This window comes from Ranitomeya imitator, chromosome 2, assembly GCF_032444005.1.
Source record: "Ranitomeya imitator isolate aRanImi1 chromosome 2, aRanImi1.pri, whole genome shotgun sequence".
Lineage (NCBI taxonomy): Eukaryota > Metazoa > Chordata > Amphibia > Anura > Dendrobatidae > Ranitomeya > Ranitomeya imitator.
Window position 1 is genome coordinate 298,974,133 of NC_091283.1, and position 21,436 is coordinate 298,995,568.

General features: G+C 46.1%; 1 protein-coding gene across 1 annotated transcript in view; it reads right to left on the bottom strand.

Moving 5' to 3' along the window:
- The window catches only part of LOC138663321 (oocyte zinc finger protein XlCOF8.4-like), a 23,414-nt gene extending 2,297 nt beyond the window's left edge, over positions 1 to 21,117 (bottom strand). The window contains exons 1-6 of the mRNA XM_069749498.1: positions 21,037 to 21,117; positions 7,825 to 7,974; positions 7,515 to 7,695; positions 7,308 to 7,431; positions 7,130 to 7,224; positions 6,847 to 6,937 (exon numbers count right to left, since the gene is read on the bottom strand). Of these exons, the coding sequence (XP_069605599.1) occupies positions 6,847 to 6,937; positions 7,130 to 7,224; positions 7,308 to 7,431; positions 7,515 to 7,538 (334 nt within the window). The 5' untranslated portion in view covers positions 7,539 to 7,695; positions 7,825 to 7,974; positions 21,037 to 21,117. The remainder of the gene's footprint in view (positions 1 to 6,846; positions 6,938 to 7,129; positions 7,225 to 7,307; positions 7,432 to 7,514; positions 7,696 to 7,824; positions 7,975 to 21,036) is intronic.
- Between the last annotated feature and the right edge of the window lie 319 nt (positions 21,118 to 21,436).

Below are 21,436 nucleotides of genomic sequence, written 5' to 3' on the forward strand. Positions count from 1 at the left end.
TGCCCTAGTCTGTTTACCGACTACTACTGTCTTCTGTTTTTGTATTTTCTCTGCTCTCCTGGTTCTGACCCGGCTATCCGACTATACTTCTTCCCATCTGACATCAAAGAACAGAAGGTAATACTGTGACCCAAGCCTAGGGGTCTCTGTGTAAGTTCATAATCATGTAGAGGGATTATAGGAGGATGATCAAGACAATCCCTTGGATCTAGAAAACAGAATAGATAGTGCCAAGCCTGTTCGTGGTGGCCATTTTTTGAGCTGCCAGGTGATCATGAACAGTGCCCCAATACACTGTCTGCAAACTATTCCAGCAAGATCTGCATTCAAATAGCTAAATGGTGCTGCTTCCCTTCTTAACCCTGCCATGTGCCCAGACAGTACTGTACAAACACATGTGGGGTTTTATTGGATTCAAGAGAAGTTGGAAAATAATTTGTAAGGTTCATTTGTTTCCCATTATCCTTTGTGAAGAATTCCAAAGTTATCACCACATAAAGTGACCCACATCAGATTTGGGCCTGATTAGCAACACAAAACTGGCTGCGGGAAGTGGTTAAAATTAGAGTATTTTATGAACTAACTACTGTAGTCAAAAATTGTGAGTATAGAACACCTCTACTGAAATGATCAATCTCAACAGTAAATCAGCATCAGTAAAAAATGATTAACTAGTGGTGAAACCTCTTAGCGGTAATTTGAGTATGTGACTCAGTGGCTCTTGGCAATCTAAACTATCGTAAAAGTCATTATTTTCTATCAGATGCGTTTCAAGATATTTAAAAAGAACTTTTAATAGTGCAGAGAATCACATAAGTGAGGCAGGCCGATCCCACCACAATCAAACTATCAAACAGAATGAACCTGTAAGTGTTGTCCACTCCCCTCTCCTATATTTACTTGTCTCTGGCAAGCATGTATTGCCAGAATTAGCTTCATGTTGCATGGTTCAAGTGTTGGTGGAGTTTTGTTGTTTGAGAAGGGTTTTGGTGAATTTAACTAAAGATTATTGCTTGGTTTTGGTTGTGTGCAAATCCTCTCCTTCTCCTACTTTGGTTTTCTTCTTCCTTCACGCCCGATGTTTCCTTCTGTTTGTGAGAGCATATTTGTATGATTGGATTAATTTATTGCTGTACGTATTACCTGGTTATTCGGGTCGATGTGCTACCATACATTACTTCTCCCCTCTTTCCTGGGTGGTTGGGGGAAAGACAGACCAAGGGTGGATTCAGGAGCTCAGTAAGGTACGTGGCCCCAGCATCTTCACCATTAGGCCGGGATCACACTTGCGAGTGCAATGCGAGAAACTCGCGCGAGTCTCTCGCCTCCAGCTGCCGGCACTCGGTACCAGAGCGTACAGCTGCATGTATTTCTATGCAGCTGAACGCTCCGGTCCCGATTGTCGGCGGTAGCGCCGGGTATTGAGGCAAGAGACTCACGCAAGTTTCTCGCACTGCATTCAAGTGTGACACCGGCCTTAGAAGTAATCCGGGGAACAGGGATAGCTATTGCACAACTAGCATTAAGGACAAGGAAGGAGCCCCTCACCCTGGCATACCCGACAGCAGAGTCATGGCATTAACTCTGGCCCAAATGTTTTTTTTCCAATCCATGATAGATCCTATTACTGCTTTGACAGGGTAACTCCAGAAACCCAGCCTAGAGGTGGCAGATCTATGCATTGTAGTTTTAAAATGATTACACACTGTGCAAGCAGAAAATACATATATTGATGTATAACCGGTAATAAACAGAACATAAATATTGCAGTGCTTGCTATGGAGTGAACGGCAGACTATTCGGAGAAAATCAGAGTGAAACCAGAGAGAAAAGGCCAAACTATAAGGTCCAATACATAAGAATAGAAACCATTGAATGTATATAGTACAATGTTTTTTATTGAAGACAAAAAAGGGAAGCAAAGGATGATAACATGGTGTTAACAGCACAATGTGTGTATCTGCCCGTTGTACACGATGACCAAAAATAAACCATACAGAACTGACAACAAAAGTAGTATGACACCTGTAAAAATAGTTGCACTGAGCAATGTTACAAAAATTGGTGAATTTAAATAGATTTATATGCATACACTAGTGTGATAGCAGGTTTTCATAACATGAATAAATAAATGATATCACTATAAATGAGTGACCTACAAAAGATGCAAACAAAGAGCAGCAGACTATAGATTACAAAAAAAACACATGTGTGTCAGTTTAAGGGTATAGGTCATAGGATGTCAGCATGGCATATGCCTGATAGTGATACACAGGTAAATAGCTATTAACTCCAAAGGTGCAACATCAGCAGGTGCAAAGTGGCAATAAAGTGCATGTGCTGAGGACGTAGATATTTATAGAATCGCAATGGGTAGTCTAATCATGATATCCGAGATACAAATATCATTATGGTGCCAGGAGACCTGAGCACTGTATGGTTAATAGCCGTAAAGGGAGTGCAGCACCTAAGAAAAGCCACAAAAACTTAGTGGAGCTGAATAGTGCCGTAGAAGGTGATTACCTGTGTGGTCATGGTGGTACGAGTAGAAACGTGCTTTGCCTGACTGGTTCTGAGGGGTGGCATCACAAGTTTGTGGTTTTAAGGGAGGCCTGTAAGCTTTACTTCAAGTTATGTCCCCACTCCTCAGTAACCAAGGAGGAATGGGTGGGAATAATAATCTCACTCTTTTAGGGTGACCCCCAAGCATGTGCATTTTCTCTCCTGTCGGACTTTCAGTTGCTACAGACAGTGGAAGAATTATTTTTTTGTGCAATTTATTTCCAAATCTTGGAAAGCATTTTGCGTTCCTTTGGGGATCCATTTGTCGTTTTCTTCAGCGTTTCATCCCCAGTCTAATGGGCAAACTGAAAGTCTAACACCTATGTCTTGGCATCTGTTGCTACTGCTGCTGATGTTACTAACAATTTTTGGAAATGTGGTGACTCCACACTGGGTCTCCATCTGGTGGGTTGCCTGTAGTGGAAGGGGTGTCAGAACCATTTCTACTCTGGGGAAATTGATGCCACTATAGTGGGGTGTGCCAATAATTTTTTGAAATGTTTGTACTCCAAGTTGGGTCTCCTTCATGTGTGTTGCCTGTAGCAGTAGGACTCCCAGACCAATAGGCCTGCACTTTACTTTCAGTCAACTACCTGTGTTACCCTTAAATGTTTCTAACAATAGTAGTCTATGAAGCTGATATTTGTGCCATCTGAGTGTGGCTGAGCAGTAAAACAATTTGAGCTGCTGCATGAGGTATTAGGAGACCCATCACAGTAGGCCTACTGGTCCCTCACCCACCTCTTAATCTGAACTTAAATTCAAAGCTGTAAATGCTGGCCAGACGCTGTCTCACTCATGGCCCATGCCTGACTGCTGCTGGTCCCTAATTTGAGCTGTTTTGGCAGCTTTTGGGCCCCACAGGTGGGGTCTATGCATATGGCTTTGCTTCCCATTGAATACAATGGGATACGGTTATCTTCGAGGAAATTTTTGGCAAATATCGGGAAGTTCGCCAAACCGAACCCAACATTCATCTCTAACCGTAACCCTTCCAGTGTACCAGATACTAAAGCGACTGACAAACCATGCAAGAATCAACAATCTTCGAATCTGAAACTCCAAGTTTCCATCAACAATGAGCATAGATGGAGGTAGTGAACTAAAAAGTGTAGACTGCCTAATTTTCATCAAGATGAACAAGTCATGGATCTCCAAAGACTTTTGCACCCCAGTCACACACTGGCAAGACTAGGAGATAGTGTTGTTTTATTGTGCTGCATTGATCTTGCATCATTGCAGGGTAACACCCAAGCTTGCTACCTCCATCCCCCACCCACGAACCATGGACAACAGAAAGGGAATCATCATCCTCTTCATCTCTTGACTGTTGCATGCCCATCACCTCTTCTTCCTCCATTTGTTCCTCGGCTCCTTCACCTTCACTAACAGTTAGTCTGGTCCCATGAACCCTCCCTCGATCGCTGTAATCCACCCTCCCATGACACTCGCCTATGCGACGACAGTCGGGAACTTAGAGATACTGTTATCCCTTCTGCATCCTCCTCTTTTTTTTTTTTTTACGTGACCACAACTGCGGGGTTAAGGGCTGGCTGCTGTGCTGAGAGAGGATGGAGTAGGGTAAACACGACAAACTACCGAACTGTAAATGAGGTACAGGCGGAGATGTTATGATGGATTGAGAAAGATGAGGTGTGCTCGGAGTCTGAGATTTGTCAAAAACACCAGTCACATCCTCTTCCGTAACAGCTGATGGGCTCTTACCCTGACTGATGCGGGTAAACAAGTGGAGGTTCTGCAGAGAACATTTACCATATTCACAGAGGAAGAAACAGCAGATGTGGTTGATGGGGTGGCCGTTGGTTGGCAAGGCCTGTTAGGCCTCATTTTAGTGCAGTAAGATTCCCAGACTAACGCATGTGCAATTTTTGCCTCTACAGATAACGTGAGGTGGGCCATCCTGTGTGATTTCAAAAAAGGTCCAGGTTGCCTTGTCTGTGAACTGCTGACCCGCAACAGCTGCTAGCCACAGCCAGAGTTGTGGATAAGGATGCAGTGCTTGTCGTGGTTGCATCACTCCTTGTCTGTGTGGGAAGCCACAAAGTAAACTCCTCATCTTCCTCCTCCTCCACCTCCTCTAATGAGTTACTCAGCTGGATGCCTCTGGGTTCAAAGTAAGTGGTATCTACAACCTCACAGACATCCTCTCTGTTCTCCCACTCCTCACCCCTGAGAGTCACTCTCCTCCTCATCTTGCCCAAACAGCACAGTACAATCCGCTTGCGGCTAAGGTATCTGAGTCTCATCAGGATCACCTACACCCCAAGGGGCAAAAAAGATTTATATGCTGAAATGTGGACTGCTGACAGGACCATACAATTAGCACAAAGGATTTAAATGCAAAAATGTGGATTGGTGACTGTACCCCACAATTGGCACAAAGGATTTATGGTAGATGCCGAAATGCAGACAGCTGGCTGGACTACACAATTAGCTTTTCATAAGCCCTTGTGTCTGGACGTTGTAGATGGTTTCTGTGCCCCGATTGGCTGCCAGAATCTCCACACATTAAGGTAATAAAGAATAAAAATTTAAAAAAAAAAAAAAAAAGGACAGTCCATCACTTCTTTGCCCTTGCACCACCTCGCTTATCATTCAGTACCACTGTCCTAGCCAAAGTGCTAAGGCTGGGTTCACACTGCGTTCTGGCAGTAGGTTAGACGGACTACGTTACACCGCGGCATAAACGCGGTGTAACGTAGTCCGTTAAGGCCGCCATTAATTCCTATGTCGGACGCATCGCTAGCGCACGCCCACAATGGGCATGCGCTAGGGATGTGCCATCATTGAGTGACGGACCTTGAGGCGCGGGTCCGTCACTGCTAGCGCAGATAGTGCTAGAATGTTGGCACTTGCGTCAGCAGCCCATTCACGTATGTGTTGAATGGGCTGCTGTTTAACGCAATGTGAACACGGCCTACCAAAAGCATTTACCAAACTTTGACTGAATTTTGCCAGTTTTGAGGAAAATGCTTTGGAATCCAAACATGCAATGTTGGTGCCAAATTTGAGATTTGCAAACGTTTTCTGAACAAGTTCGCTCATCTCTAGTTATGGTCCTTAATAGAGGATGTGGGTACCAGCATCTGACGTCCATGCGGTCAGGTTGATCCGGTCTTTTCATCCTGATAGGTCCAGCCCTGAAATTCCAGGGATTCCTCGTAGGAGAGGGGTTACTGTCACGGTTTACCACGACAGAGAGGAGCCAGAACACCACGCCATCTGATTTCTCCTACTACTGCACTGACTGAAAGCACATCACCTTCATACTAAATGGTGCAAGTTTCTTTTAGCTGTGCAGGGTTAATCTATTCACTTGAGAGCTCCTGGAAACTTTCCTGGGTGATGCTCTCAGCTGTTCAGTGCTAGCCACTCCCCTCTCCTATTTATACTGGCCTTTGGCAAGCAGGCATTGCCAGAGTTAGCTTCATGCTCCATGTTTTAGAGTTGGTGCAGTTTTGCTGCTTGAGATGGCATTTGATGGATTTAGCTAAAGACTGTTGCTTGCTTTTGCTTGTGTGCAAATCTTATTCTCCTACTTTAGTTTTCCCCTTCATTCACTCCCAGTGTTTTCCTCTGTTTGTGAGAGCATATTTGTATGATTGGTATTTTTCTTTATCCCTGTACATATTATCTTTATACTCTGGTTGGTGTATTACAGGTGTGTGTGTGTGTGTGTGTGTGTGTGTGTGTGTGTGTGTGTGTGTGTGTGTGTGTGTCACAATGAGGGAGGATTCAGGAGCTTAGCAAGATACAAGGCACTGGCATCTTCACCATTAGAAGTGAAAATAATTTTGCGTTTTCGTGCGGTCGCCACACACCTCAAATTGCCGCGTGCGGACACATCCAACGCATGTACCGAATGTTAAAAACAGGTACGCAGGGCAACGCAGGATGCATACAGACGTAGGCGGGGCTTCAGGGAGGAAGTGCGCTGCCATCCGCAGCCCTCCCGAATGCAAATGTGAAACCAGCCTAACTTGTCAGCACATTCTACATGCGCCGTCATTTGGCTTTGTAATTTACAGACCTGCGTAGGTAATGATCAGCATCTTCTAAGTTAGGTTGTAAGTTCTGTAGAAAAGGACATTCAATGCCCAAATTCATTTCAACGGTTTTGGGTGGATGAGAATGTTGTGGGCTAGAGGCAAAAATCGTGATGACACGTTTGTGATATGGTTAGTCTACACGACCGATAAAGCAGCCACAGCCAATGACTGAGAAGAATCTGTAACTTCTCTGCATTTAGTGGTTACTACTCACCTGGATAGTCATACGTAGGAATCTTCTCTTTACACCGCTCATCACCCCTCACATATGTCTCTGTAACATTAATATGGGTCAGATCTTCACCCTGAAACATACATTGGAAAAAATAAAACAGACAGAAGGGGAAGTCACATCTATGATCAGCTCTAATCCTGCCATCTCCACCGTTCTCATTACACAAGTATAAAACAATACTGGTGGATAAAACAAGACTGAGCACAAGCCACAGCCATCTGCACATCATAGGGGGGTCTCATTATATCTTCTCTCCATCTACCTGATGATCCTGAGGAACATTGGGATGTTCTTGTATACACTCCCGTGGAAGAGGATGGGGACATCCCTCTGGTGTTGTCCTCTTACTGGATAGATCTGGAGGAAACACATACAGGGACTGAATTCATTCTTTGCATACAGATAATTTTAGGCCGTGTGTATTTAGTTCTGTCTATTACCTGGTGATGTGAGGGGCTCTGGAACCTCCATCATGACGTCCTCGTAGAGATCTTTGTGTCCTTCTAAATACTCCCACTCCTCCAGGGAAAAAAAGACAGCGACATCCTGACATCTTATAGGAACCTGACACATACAATGATACCGTCATCCCCCCAATCCCTTCATAGCATTACTGTGTAATGTCCCAGCATTCCCAGCAGTGTCACCTCTCCAGTCAGCAGCTCAATCATCTTGTAGGTGAGTTCTAGGATCTTCTGGTCATTGATGTCCTCATGTATCAGGGGGTGAGGTGGAGGCCCCGTGATTGGGCTCAGGGGTCTTCAACCATCCCTCAGACACAGGGTCCTGACAGCGCTCACTAGAGGTCTTCTTCACTACTGTGTGATCCTGGTTATGGAGAGACACATTAATAAATCTCACTACAGACATTTCCAGAGTCCTCACCTCTCCAGTTCTGTCCATCTGTTATTCCCACAGATAAGAATGATGTAATGTGACATCATCAGAATCTCTCACCTCTCCAGTAAGCCGGAAGAGGATCTCTAGAGTGAGGTGCAATATACTCTTCGCCATCTTGTCTCTGTCCATATCCATCCTTGATGGGTAAATCAGGAAGATTATTTTATATAGAAGATTTTCACTGAGAGGATCCAATATTGTAGAGACCTGAATGAGAAGATGATACGATGTAACATCATAAAAATCCTGTGTGATACAATTACTGGAGGTAATAAGGGGAAACATATGAGATTTATTATTTTACAGTATTTAGTTTTCTTCTTTTCATCTACTAATAAAACCTATATATTTTAGGCCACAGACAACAAGCAGTTTCTTCCTCGGAGTCATGATCCGTTCCGGAGTTTAGTCCTGTCTGCTCTTTCTCTGGGTGGATCACGTCAAGGGTTAACTTTGATCTGCCTCACTCTGAGCTCGGGTTTGCTATTTAGCTCCCAGGTATCCTGAGGGTGGTGTCAGCTATAGCTCTGTCTTTGGCATGTGAACCTGACTCTGGAAGCCCTTGGTTTGTCCTACTGTGAACCCTGACTTGTCCTGTGTCTGTTATCTCCCCCTGCCTGCCCTTTCCCAGTGTCTCTTTGTCTGTATATATGCTTGACTCCCTGGTTATGATCTCTTGGCTTGGCTCTTTGACTCTGTTTCTGTTTGTCGCTATTATACCGTATTTTGCACGTCCTGGTTTACTTATCCCTTGCTATGTCCTGACTATTCATTCTGTCTAACTCCGTTCTACTTCAAACTCGGTCTGACCATCCACAGAGACAGGAGGCAGAGGGGATGGAGGCCCAGCGGAAGATGGTACAAAGGACTTAAGAAGGGATTTATGGAACACATTGGGGATCCGAAGTGACTGAGGAAGGCGTAAACGAAAGGCAACTGGATTGACCACCTCAATGATCTTCTAAGGACCAATAAACCTGGGACCAAGCTTAGCAGAAGGAATCTTTAGACGAATGTTCTTGGCAGACAACCACACTATCTCCTACCAGGAATATAGGTCCTACAGACCGTCGCTTATCAGCAAAAAGTTTGTTTGCCCTAAGCCTTCCCAATGTTCTACTGGACCTCCCTCCACACCTCCCCCAACCATTGCACTGCCGCATCAGCCCCTGGACATCCTGAATCCAGCCTATAAAATTCACCAAAATGGGGATGAAAACCGTAGTTACAGAAGAATGGAGAGGTGCCCGTGGACTGGTTAATCCAATTATTAAATGCAAATTCAGCCACGAGCAATGAAGAACACCAATCATCCTGCTGAGATGTAGCAAGACACCTCAAAATCTGTTCCCGTTGGTCTCAGGATGGTAAGCAGAGGAGAAGGTCAAACAAATACCCAATCTTTTATAAAATGCCCTCCAAAATTTGGACACAAATTGTACTCCTCTATCAGAAACCACACTCAAAGGCACGCCATGCAGCCGTACAACGTGCTCAACAAACAATCTAGATAGTGTCTCAGCAATCCTGCCAGAGGTACAAAATGCGCTTGCTTACTGAATCTGTCAACCACTACCCAGATTACAGTTTTGCCATTGGAAAGAGGGAGATCAGTGATAAAATCCATGGACAAATGAGTCCAAGGTCTATCTGGAATTGGCACCAATTGGCCGGCCGGTTATGGGAGCTCTTAGCACGGGCACAGGTATCACAAGCAGACACAAACTCAATAATATCAGAATTCATGGAGGGCCACCAAAACAGCCTAGCAATAGCTTTCCGGGTGGCAGAGATCCCCGGGTGACCACTAAGAGCAGAATCGTGGAACTCCCGGAGAATCCTCAATCGGTACTGAACTGGGACAAAAAGCTTATTGTCAGGCAAAGAGGGAGGAGCAAGAGACTGCCTTTCGAATCTCCTGCTCCAATTCAGAGGATACCCCCGCAACAACCACCCCATGCTGAAGAATGAAGATCTCAGGTCTGATTCACACACAAGTCTGAGGCTTTTATAAAAGCTTTATTGTAAGACCATCAAGACAGGAGAAATATGAGGCCAATGTCTCCATGTACAGGTTTTTTTTCTAGATATGATGTACTTTTTTTTTTAGCATTTTCTTGTAGGAGTCCATATATTACATGAAAAACACCTAAAAAAAAATTGGGGATGGAGGTACTGTGGAAATATATTGTGTGGGGAGGACAATAAAGGTGCACTGTACTATGAGTGTAATTCGTTTTTCCTTGGTTCCCGTCTTTCATAGTTGGGTCGTTTGTATCTATCAGCGGAAACTTACAATGTATGAAAGTGAAATACCGAATTACTCACCTATAATGCTCTTTTATGGAGCCCACGACAGCACCCACGAGAGAGGGGATCCGCCCCTAGAAACAGGAAACCTACAGAGAGATAAAAGGGCAGCCCCCCCTCGCTCCTCAGTTGTTTTACAGAGAATAGGAGGAACCGCCACCAGGTTTTAGTTAATAGGCTTAGGCATATATACATATTTACAACCTTAAGGTACCGTCACACATAACGATATCATTAACGATATCGTTGCTTTTTGTGACGTAGTAACGATATCGTCAAGGAAATCGTTATGTGTGACCGCGACCAACGATCAGGCCCCTGCTGGGAGATCGTTGGTCGCTGGGGAAAGTCCAGAACTTTATTTCGTCGCTGGACTTCCCGCTGACATCGCTGGATCGGCGTGTGTGACACCGATCCAGCGATGTCTTCACTGGTAACCAGGGTAAACGTCGGGTTACTAAGCGCAGGGCCGCGCTTAGTAACCCGATGTTTACCCTGGTTACCAGCGTAAACGGTAAAAAAAAAAAAAACACTACATACTTACCTTCAGCTGTCTGTCCCCGGCGCTGTGCTTCTCTGCTCTCCTCCTGCATCCTGTGTCAGCGCCAGCCAGCCGGAAAGCACAGCGGTGACGTCACCACTCTGCTTTCCGGCTGACCGGCGCTGACAGTTCAGAGGAAAGCAGAGCGCCGGAGGACAGACAGCTGAATGTAAGTATGTAGTGTTTGTTTTTTTAACGTTTACGCTGGTAACCAGGGTAAACATCGGGTTACTAAGCGCGGCCCTGCGCTTAGTAACCCGATGTTTACCCTGGTTACCGGGGACCTCGGGATCGTTGGTCGCTGGAGAGCTGTCTGTGTGACAGCTCACAAGCGACCACACAGCGACGCTGCAGCGATCGACATCGTTGTCGGTATCGCTGCAGCGTCGCTTAGTGTGATGGTACCTTTATACTATATCTTTCTAATATTTACACCTCACCAAAACACCACGTGCAACTATATAAAGAAAAGGTAGGGATGTGAATGGGTGCTGTCGTGGGCTCTATAAAAGAGCATTACCGGTGAGTAATCCGGTATTTTCTATTCTCCACGACAGCACCCACGAGAGATTTACAGAGACTATAGATTGGGTGGGTTAACCGAGTCAAGAACCGAAACCCCAAAGGTTAGATCAGAAGCAGCAGATAGGTCTAATCTATAGTGCCTATAAAAAGGTGCCAGGCGAAGCCCAAGTTGCGGCCTTACATATAAGCTCTATTGGCACGTTCGCCCTTTTTGCCCAGGAAGTCGACAAGGCCCTTGTAGAATGCACCCCCACATGCATTGGAGGATCTCTTCCTTTGGCCTTATAAGCCAAAATTATGGCTTCTCTGATCCAACGAGATAATGTGCCCTTCGTGACTCTGGATCCCTTGGTTTTACCCTGAAAAGACACAAACAGGGCCCTACTCTTCCTCCAGTCCCTAGTTCTCTCTAAATAGGCCAGAATAGTCCTTTTTACATCTAGGGTATGAAGTCTTACTTCCTCTGGAGTCGAGTGGTCTTTATAAAAAGTAGGTAATAGGATCTCCTGGGATCTATGAAAACTAGTGGCCACCTTAGGTAGGTAACATGGGTCTGTTTTCAAAACTATTCTATCAGGTGTTATAGATAAGTATGGAGGATCTATTGACAACGCCTGCAGATCACTCACTCTTCTAGCTGATACCAATGCTACTAATAATATCGCTTTCAACGAGATGTTCTTTAATGAGGCTGCATGAATAGGCTCAAACGGGCTTTGTGTCAATGCATCCAGGACCAAAGAGATCCCACTGGGGCACCTGTGGTATATTTATTGGTCTCGACCGTTCACATGCAGATATAAAACGGGATATCCATCTATCACCTGCGACATCATAACTGAAGAGGGCCCCTAACGCTGAGACCTGAACTTTCAAAGTATTAACCGAAAGTCCCAATTCTAGTCCTTTTTGCAAAAACTCTAGTATTGAAAATATAGGTACCTCTGAAGAAATTTGTGTAGTGTGAAACTGAAGAAATTTTTTCCAGACCCCAACATAAATTTTGGAGGTAGAAGGCTTTCTACTCTTCATGAGGGTATCTACCAACCCACTAGAAAACCCCCTCCTACTTAGTAATTGCCTCTCAAATTCCAGGCAGTTAAGTTCATGCCCTTCACCTGAGGATGGAAAAACGGACCCCGAGACAGCAGGTTCTTGCTCTGAGGCAGAATCCAAGGGTCTGTAATTGACATGGCTCTGAGCCATGAAAACTATGGCCTCTTGGGCCAAAAGGGGGCTATTAACAGAACTCTTGCCCCTTCCTCCCTTATCACCATGGGCAATAGATTCCATGGGGGAAATGCGTATGCCAGGTCGAATGTCCATGGTACCTGAAGGGCATCGAATATGTCTGGATTGTCTAGCCTGCATAGGGAGGCAAACCTTCTGACCTGACGATTGGACCTTGTTGAGAACAAGTCTATTTGAGGCATGCCCCATCGGGCTGTTATCATTTTGAAAATCCTCCTGTTGAGCATCCATTCTCCTTGATGAAGAGTGTGACGACTGAGGAAATCGGCCTGAAAGTTGTCTATGCCTCTTATGTGTACCGCTGACAAGGACAACAGATGACTTTCGGCTAACATTATGATGTCTGATGCCACCTCCATGAGAGCGTCTGACCGTGTACCTCCTTGACGGTTTAGATAGGCCACCGCAGAGGTGTTGTCGGAGAGGACCCTTGTGTGAGAGCCTCGCAGCTGAGGAAGAAAGTGGAGCAGGGAATAATATATAGCTCTAAACTCTTTAACATTAGAAGAATTACTATACTCTGATCTGGACCAGAGACCCTGAACCATCTGATCCCGAAAATGTGTTCCCCAACCTTCAGGACTAGCATCCGTGGTAACTATATTTGAAGGAGTGATTACCCATAGGACTCCTTTTGACAGATTTTCCCAATCCAACCACCATGTAAGGGAGTGTACCACTTCTGACGGTAGAAAAACTATCTGATCTAAACGTCCCTGATTTTTAATACTCTCTTGTAATATAAATTTCTGCAGCTGCCTGGTATGAAACTGTGCCCACTCAACTGCAGGAATACAAGAAGTTAAAGACCCTAGCAATGACATGGCACTTCTCAAAGTCATACTACGCCTATTGATTGCTAAGTTCACTTTATCAATTATGGAGGGTTTTTTTACTATCTGGAGGCCAACCAAATCTAAAAGGAGACCAAGGAACTTCTGACATGTAATAGGCCGGAGTCTGGATTTCTCCCAATTAATAATCCAGCCAAGAGATTGTAAGGAAAAAGCTACCTCCTCTAATCTTTGCTCACACTGTAGGGAGTCTTTTCCCACTATTAGTAGATCATCTAGATACGGGATGACTAGTGTGTCCTTTAACCGCAAACATGACATTACTTCCAACAATAATTTAGTGAACACCCTCAGAGCCATAGATAATGCCCTTTGGCCTGCCCTGTATTGCAGATGACAAACCTGACCATCTAATACAACTGCTACCCTAAGAAACTGCTGGTGTAACCGGTGTATAGGCAGATGGTAGTAAGCATCCTTAAGATCCAGTACCACCATGTAACAGTTGGGAAATAGATTTTTAATGGTTGACCCAATGGACTCCATTTTTAAGGCTTTAGGTCTTATGAAGGAGTTCAACTTCCTCAAATTAAATATAGTCCTAAAGGACCCATCAGGCTTAGTAATTAGAAATAAGGGAGAATAAAAGAACCTTCCTATTTCAGATGATGGAACTTTTATTAGTACTCGTTTGGACAAAAGAGATTTGATTTCAGTTTCCAGTGCTTCTTGCTGCAGCCTGGATTTTAGGTAGGTAAGAAGAAAAGAATCCGGAGGCGTCCGGATGAGGTCTAAGGTGAGACCTGACGAAATTAAATTTAAGGCCCATGTATTGGCCATTATCTCTTTCCACTGTTCAACAAATTGTAGTAGTCTACCGCCCACCGGTGGAATAGGGTTCACGGAACTTATCCGCTGGTCTGAAGGGACGCTTATTGAACAGATTGCCCTTCTGCCTGAACTCCCTGTTACTCCAGCGGTCTTTAAAGCCTCCTTTCCTTCCAAATGGTGGCTTCCTGAACGCCCTTCTGTAGGGAAGGAATAAAGGGATTAGGAAACCCCTTTTTCCTTTCGCCCTCCTTAGTGAGTATGTCATCCAGGACAGCTCCAAAAAGGTACTCACCCTGACAGGGTATGGCACACAACTTAGACCTGGATTGGGCATCTCCCTTCCAGTTCTTTAGCCATAATGCCCGACGAGCCGTATTAGAGAGGTTAGCTGATCTAGCCGCTAGGCGGAGAGAGTCTATTGAGGCATCGGATATAAATGCCGCAGCCCCCTTAATCAATGGAATAGAGGCTCGCAACTTCTCTCTGGAAACGCCACTTCTGATGTTTTGATCTAGTTGTTCCAGCCAGACCAACATGGATCTACTAGTACATGTAGCTGAAATTGCTGGTTTAAATGCAGTAACACATGTTTCCCATGATTTTTTGAGAAGTGCATCAGATTTTCTGTCCATTGGGTCGGACAAAGAACCCGCATCCTCTACTGGCAAAGAGGAGCGGCGAGCGGTAGATGCTACAGCTGCATCAACTTTCGGTACTTTAGCCCAGGTGGCCAAGTCCTCGTCATCTAAGGGGTAGCGTCTTTTACAGGACACTGGCACAAACCCCTTCTGACCTTTACTCCATTCTTTCTTGACAAGGTCCTTTATAGCCTGGTTTACTGGAAACACATGGCCCTTCCGTTGAGAAAGACCCGCGAACATCACCTCCTGCTGGGTCTGGGGTTCTATTGATTCTGAAACCCCCATAGTACTCCTTACTGACTTAACCAGGTTTTTTATGCCATCCGTAGGAAAGCAGACATAGTCCTCCTCATCTGATGAACTTGATAACTGAGACACGTCTGACTCGACCTCCCCGCTTTCTGCCGACGTGTCAGCTTTAGGCGAGGATGCTCTGCTAACTCTCCTTTCAATATTTATGGATGGACTGCTTCCTTTTAAACTCTGAAGCTCCTCCCGAATCATAAGGCGTATTTCATTCATTTTAACAGACTTCCTGCCGCAGGGTGTTCTCTATACAAGCCTGACACAGTTTTTTACTATACGAGTCAGGTAAGGGCTCAGTACATATTGCACATTGCTTGTGCTTGGTCTTCCTAGTCCTCTTCGCCTATTAAAACATAAGGAGGGGAGACCCACATAAGCTTCCATGAAGCTAAATAACACTCACCCTGAAGTATACTTGTATACCGGGTCTCGGCTCCTTTGCTCAGCCTGGGGTGTGCCATGGGACGACCTCCTCCCTGACTTATCAGTGGAGTCGCTCACTTTGGATAGTCCACTGCCTCTCTTTCTAGCATTGTCACTGGGTGCAACTAATTCCTCCACAGGGCGCTCACAGACCTCCTCATTGGACGACATGCTGACGCACCCTCTGCACAGCTGAGCTGCAATTTATAGCGCCGGAGGACACACACCCCTTCCTGCCCCTTTTTTTTTTTTTTTACCTATTCCATTAGGGGCCTCAGACATTGCGTCCACCGCAGCTGCATTCAATGGCATCCATTCCAGAAACGCCAGGCTGACCCCGCGCCCCCGGAAGTTCAAGGAACTACTTCCGGGACGCCGACCATACCGCACCTGTGCGTACGTCTTCTCCATGCGGCCGAATCCACCACCATGGAGGAGGAAGGCGTTTGCCGCAGCCATCGCTATCTGCACCGCCCATGATCACACAACAGGTACTCACCGGCCATTGCCGTTCTGCCATATGCGGTGGAGCGCTACAACCTTCTCCCAGCAGGGAGACTGTTGCCTCTGACCATCCATCCTGATGCGATCAGAAGAGGGGGGAGCCGACAGGAACATTCCGTCTCTGATACTCGCTCTGGAGCCCCTGCCGCTCAGCAGAGACGTACAGGCGGCAGTCCAGACAAGCTTTCCTCTTCCTTAACATGCAGAGATTCTCTCTGAGGGTTCCCATCTAGGAACAGGAAACCAACTGAGGAGCGAGGGGGGCCACCCCTTTTATCTCTGTAGGTTTCCTGTTCCTAGGGGCGGATCCCCTCTCTCGTGGGTGCTGTCGTGGCAAATAGCAAAATGTGTTGCAAATTCTTAGTAGTAAAGCTCCTCCCCTAGACTAGATATTTGGTGTGCGTCTTCCAAGCATCTCACAGCTGCTACTCAGAAGAGGAAGACTGTAAGAAGTATTATCCTTTCAACAAACTTTGCATCTGTTAACTGTGAGTACATGAGGAATAAAAGTATTACTGACCACTATATCAGTTGTATGACCTGGCAATAATTTTGTACAATTGTTTTTAGGAAAAACAATTGTCATTTGGATTGTGAATGCAGAATTAAAAACCTGAGTGTCAAAGAAGCGTCACATTAAATCAGCTGTATTTGAACATTTCACTATCACTCAAGATATAAAACATTATGTCTGTCAGTGTATGACAAATGATCCAGACGAAAACAAATGCTGTGAAGCCAAGATCAGTGCATATTCAGGCAAAGATAAAAATGCTCCTACCAGAGCTTCTAATCTAAAGAGACATTTACAGCGCTTTCATCCAGAAGTACTGAAAGCAGTGGATGAGAAAGACTGCATCCAAACCAATGAACCAGTGCCCAGCTCTTCCAGCCAAACAAAGGAGCAGAGAACTTTGCAGCCATCAGTTGCAAGATATTTTGTCAGTGATAAAGTTACTGTGACAATGATAGCAGATACATTTAAAAAACAGATCATAGAGCTTGTTGTAAAGGATAGTGCCTAGCTCATTATTTTCACGACCAGCTTTTATGTGTCTGAATGGGGAAATAGAGAGAGAGAGAGAGAGAGAGAGAGTGAGAGTGAGTATTAGAAAATTAGTAATCAAAGAAGCTTTTAGACAAAAGGAAAAACTTAAAAAAACTCTCAAGGGACGCTTTCTGTTTCTTAAAATGGATGGCTGACATGTCACAGAGTGAGCTATTTTGCCATCAATGTCTGATTTGTTTGTGACAAAAATGAAATAGTTACCAAGACATTGGCAGTAAAAGACACCAAAGCTCATCACACCAGTGAGTTTCTCCAGGTCTTGGTGGAAAAGGTTCTAGTTACATAGTTATTAAGGTTGAAGGAAGACTATAAAAGGTACCTTCACACATAACGATATCGTTAACGATATCGTTGCTTTTTGTGACGTAGCAACGATATCGTTAAGGAAATCGTTCTGTGTGACAGCGACCAACGATCAGGCCCCTGCTGGGAGATCGTTGGTCGCTGAGGAAAGTCCAGAACTTTATTTTGTCGCTGGACTCCCTGCAGACATCGCTGGATCGGCGTGTGTGACACCGATGTCTTTACTGGTAACCAGGGTAAACATCGGGTTACTAAGCGCAGGGCCGCGCTTAGTAACCCGATGTTTACCCTGGTTACCAGCGTAAACGTAAAAAAAAAAAAAACACTACATACTTACCTACCGCTGTCTGTCCCCGGCGCTCTGCTTCTCTGCACTCCTCCTGTACTGGCTGTGAGCGTCGGTCAGCCGGAAAGCACAGCGGTGACGTCACCGCTCTGCTTTCCGGCCGCTGTGCTCACAGCCAGTACAGGAGGAGTGTAGAGAAGCAGAGCGCCGGGGACAGACAGCGGTAGGTAAGTATGAAATGTTTGTTTTTTTTACTTTTACGCTGGTAACCAGGGTAAACATCGGGTTACTAAGCGCGGCCCTGCGCTTAGTAACCCGATGTTTACCCTGGTTACCCGGTGACGTCGGGATCGTTGGTCGCTGGAGAGCTGTCTGTGTGACAGCTCTCCAGCGACCAAACAGCGACGCTGCAGCGATCGACATCGTTGTCGGTATCGCTGCAGCGTCGCTGAGTGTGAAGGTACCTTAAGTCCATCTAGTTCAACCCATAGCCTAACCTAACATGTTGATCCAGAGGAAGGCAAAAAAAAAAAAAAATGTGGCAAAGAGTAAGCTCCACATTGGGGAAAAAAATTCCTTCCCGACTCCACATACAGCAACCAGACTAGTTCCCTGGATCAACGCCCTATCAAGGAATCTAGTGTATTTACCCTGTAACATTAAAGACTATGAACTTAAAAAAGAGCAAGTTCTTTCTGTTGTAACTGACAATGCTTCAAATATGATAAGTACTATTAAAGGGACACTGTCACCCCCTCCAGCCGTTATGAACTAAAAGAGCCACCTTGTGCAGCAGTAAAGCTGCATTCTAACAAGGTGGCTCTTTTAGTTTTTGCTTCTGTTACTCCCTCAATAAAGCGTTTTATAATTTTCTACAAATACCTATATTTGTACCTGGAGGCAGGTCTGAAGCCTCCACTTTGAAGCGCCCAACTGCAGTCACTCATCTCTTCTGGGGCGATTGTCGCCGCCCCCTCAGCGCTGTTATCGTCCGAAATCCGGCACCTGCGCTCTGCTCTTCTGCCTGGAGCAGGCGCATAGAGCATTGGCCATCCTAGCTCTGATGCCGGGTTCCGGTCAGCGCCTGTGCGGGCAGTGCGGCCACCCTGTTACTGAATCCCCGCCCTGCACTGTGTTATGCATTATGCACAGTGCGGGGCTGGGATTCCTGGGCATGCGCACTGTGCTTGTCAGACGCCCCCCAGGTCCCCCGCCTTCCAGCGTTGGTCTGTGCAGCTGATCCATCCTTGCAGGAATATACAAGTATCCTTGCCGGCGATTGGAAGGAGGATGGATCAGCTGCACAGACCGACGGTGGAAGGCGGGGGACCTGGGGGGGCGTCTGACAAGCGCAGTGCGCATGCCCAGGAATCCCAGCCCCGCACTGTGCATAATGCATAACACAGTGCGGGGCGGAGATTCAGCAACAGGGTGGCCGCACTGCCCGCACAGGTGCAGACCGGAACCCGGCATCAGAGCTAGGACGGCCAATGCTCTATGCGCCTGCTCCAGGCAGAAGAGCACAGCGCAGGCGCCGGATTTCGGACGATAACAGCGCTGAGGGGGCGGCGACAATCGCCCCAGAAGCAAAAACTAAAAGAGCCACCTTGTTAGAATGCAGCATAACTGCTGCACAAGGTGGCTCTTTTAGTTTATAACGGCTGGAGGGGGTGACAGTGTCCCTTTAAGCTAATGAATGAGAGTAATGATGGTGACCAGCAGCTAGAAGAACATTCTGGGTCCACAGACACAGAAATGTTTGAAATAGAGGAACACAGTATTGTAACTTAGGAGCAAACTGAAGTTGCTTCAGATGAACAGCAACATGATAGTTTAGATGATCTTGTTGAAACTGTGTCAATACGTACTTTCATTCATCACATGCGCTGTGTTGTGCATACGCTACAGCTGGCTAGAAGAGACAGCATGCAAGAAGGACATGCTGCTGCACTGATTGGCAATTGACCTGCCACATCTTCACCCTCATCAACTGATGAAGAATTTAATTTCGAAAAATATTTGGATCACAAGGACCGTGCAAAGCGTTCCCGTATAGAAGAGTCATCCCCATCAAAGAACACAGCCAGTACATTTCAGCAGAATGTTTCATGTGCACTAAAAGAAATTGAGAAATTTGACCGTTCATCAAAAATAACAGTGCAACAAGCGATTCCTCTGTATCCTGACATTGTCAGAGATGTTGCCCGAGTGGTTATTGCTTTGCCACCAACCCAAGTTAAGGCCCCGTCACACATAGCGACGCTGCAGCGATACCGACAACGATCCGGATCGCTGCAGCGTCGCTGTTTGGTCGCTGGAGAGCTGTCACACAGACCGCTCTCCAGCGACCAACGATCCCGAGGTCCCCGGTAACCAGGGTAAACATCGGGTAACTAAGCGCAGGGCCGCGCTTAGTAACCCGATGTTTACCCTGGTTACCATCGTTAAAGTAAAAAAAAACAAACGCTACATACTTACCTATCGCTGTCTGTCCCCGGCGCTCTGCTTCTCTGGTCTGGCTGTGAGCACAGCGGCCGGAAAGCAGAGCGGTGACGTCACCGCTCTGCTTTCCGGCTGACCGGCGCTCACAGCCAGACCAGAGAAGCAAAGCGCCGAGGACAGACAGCGATAGGTAAGTATGTAGCGTTTGTTTTTTTACTTTTAGGATGGTAACCAGGGTAAACATCGGGTTACTAAGCGCCGCCCTGCGCTTAGTAACCCGATGTTTACCCTGGTTACCAGCGAAGACATCGCTGAATCGGCGTCACACACGCCGATTCAGCGATGTCAGCGGGACCTCAACGATCAAAAAATGGCCCAGGCCATTCCGACACGACCAGCGATCTCACAGCAGGGGCCTGATCGCTGGTACGTGTCACACATAGCGAGATCGCTACTGAGATCGCTGTTGCGTCACAAAACTTGTGACTCAGCAGCGATCTCGCTATGTGTGACGGGGCCTTTAGTGTAGAGAGGTTGTTCTCTGCTCTCAAAATAATTAGATCAGATTTGAGGGCATCCATGAAGGAGGATCTCACAGAGGCAATACTTTTTCTGAGGACAAATTTATAGATTTCTTCTTATTAACTGCATAAGTGTTTATTGCATATTTACATACAAGAGTTTAGAAAAGTTATTTGCAAAATTCTAATTGTATTCTAATAAATATAGTTTTTGCTCTAAGTGGTCTGATTACTTATGTGATGGTGAGAAACTGAATAAGCACGATGCTAATATTTGACAACAGTAAATTTATTGTTACGAATTGGCCATTTATGAAGGAGTCGGAGTCGGAACCTGATAAAATCCAGGAGTCGGAGTCGCAACTGTGGCTTACTGACTCCAGAGCCCTGGTGACTAAACAGACTTACTGTCACCTCCATAAAGGGGCACTTTTCCGTGTTTGTCAGAACTGTCTGAGGATTATTAGAGGCGACAGTTTCCCCCAAATTAGAAGGGACACCTGTGGATATTGGAGTCTTTACCTGCTAGAGTTCTGGTGTGGACCCTCCACCTGCAGAGCCGCACTCCTCATAGAGAATAATGGAGCCTCCCGCACCGACCTCCACCCGCAGAGCAGCACTCCACATAGAGAATAATGGAGCCTCCAGCACCGACTTCCACCCGCAGAGCCGCACTCCACATAGAGAATAATGGAGCCTCCAGCACCGACCTTCACCCGCAGAGCCGCACTCCACATAGAGAATAATGGAGCCTCCAGCACCGACCTCCACCCGCAGAGCCGCACTCCACATAGAGAATAATGGAGCCTCCAGCACCGACCTCCACCCGCAGAGCCGCACTCCACATAGAGAATAATGGAGCCTCCTGCACCGACCTCCACCCGCAGAGCCGCACTCCACATAGAGAATAATGGAGCCTCCA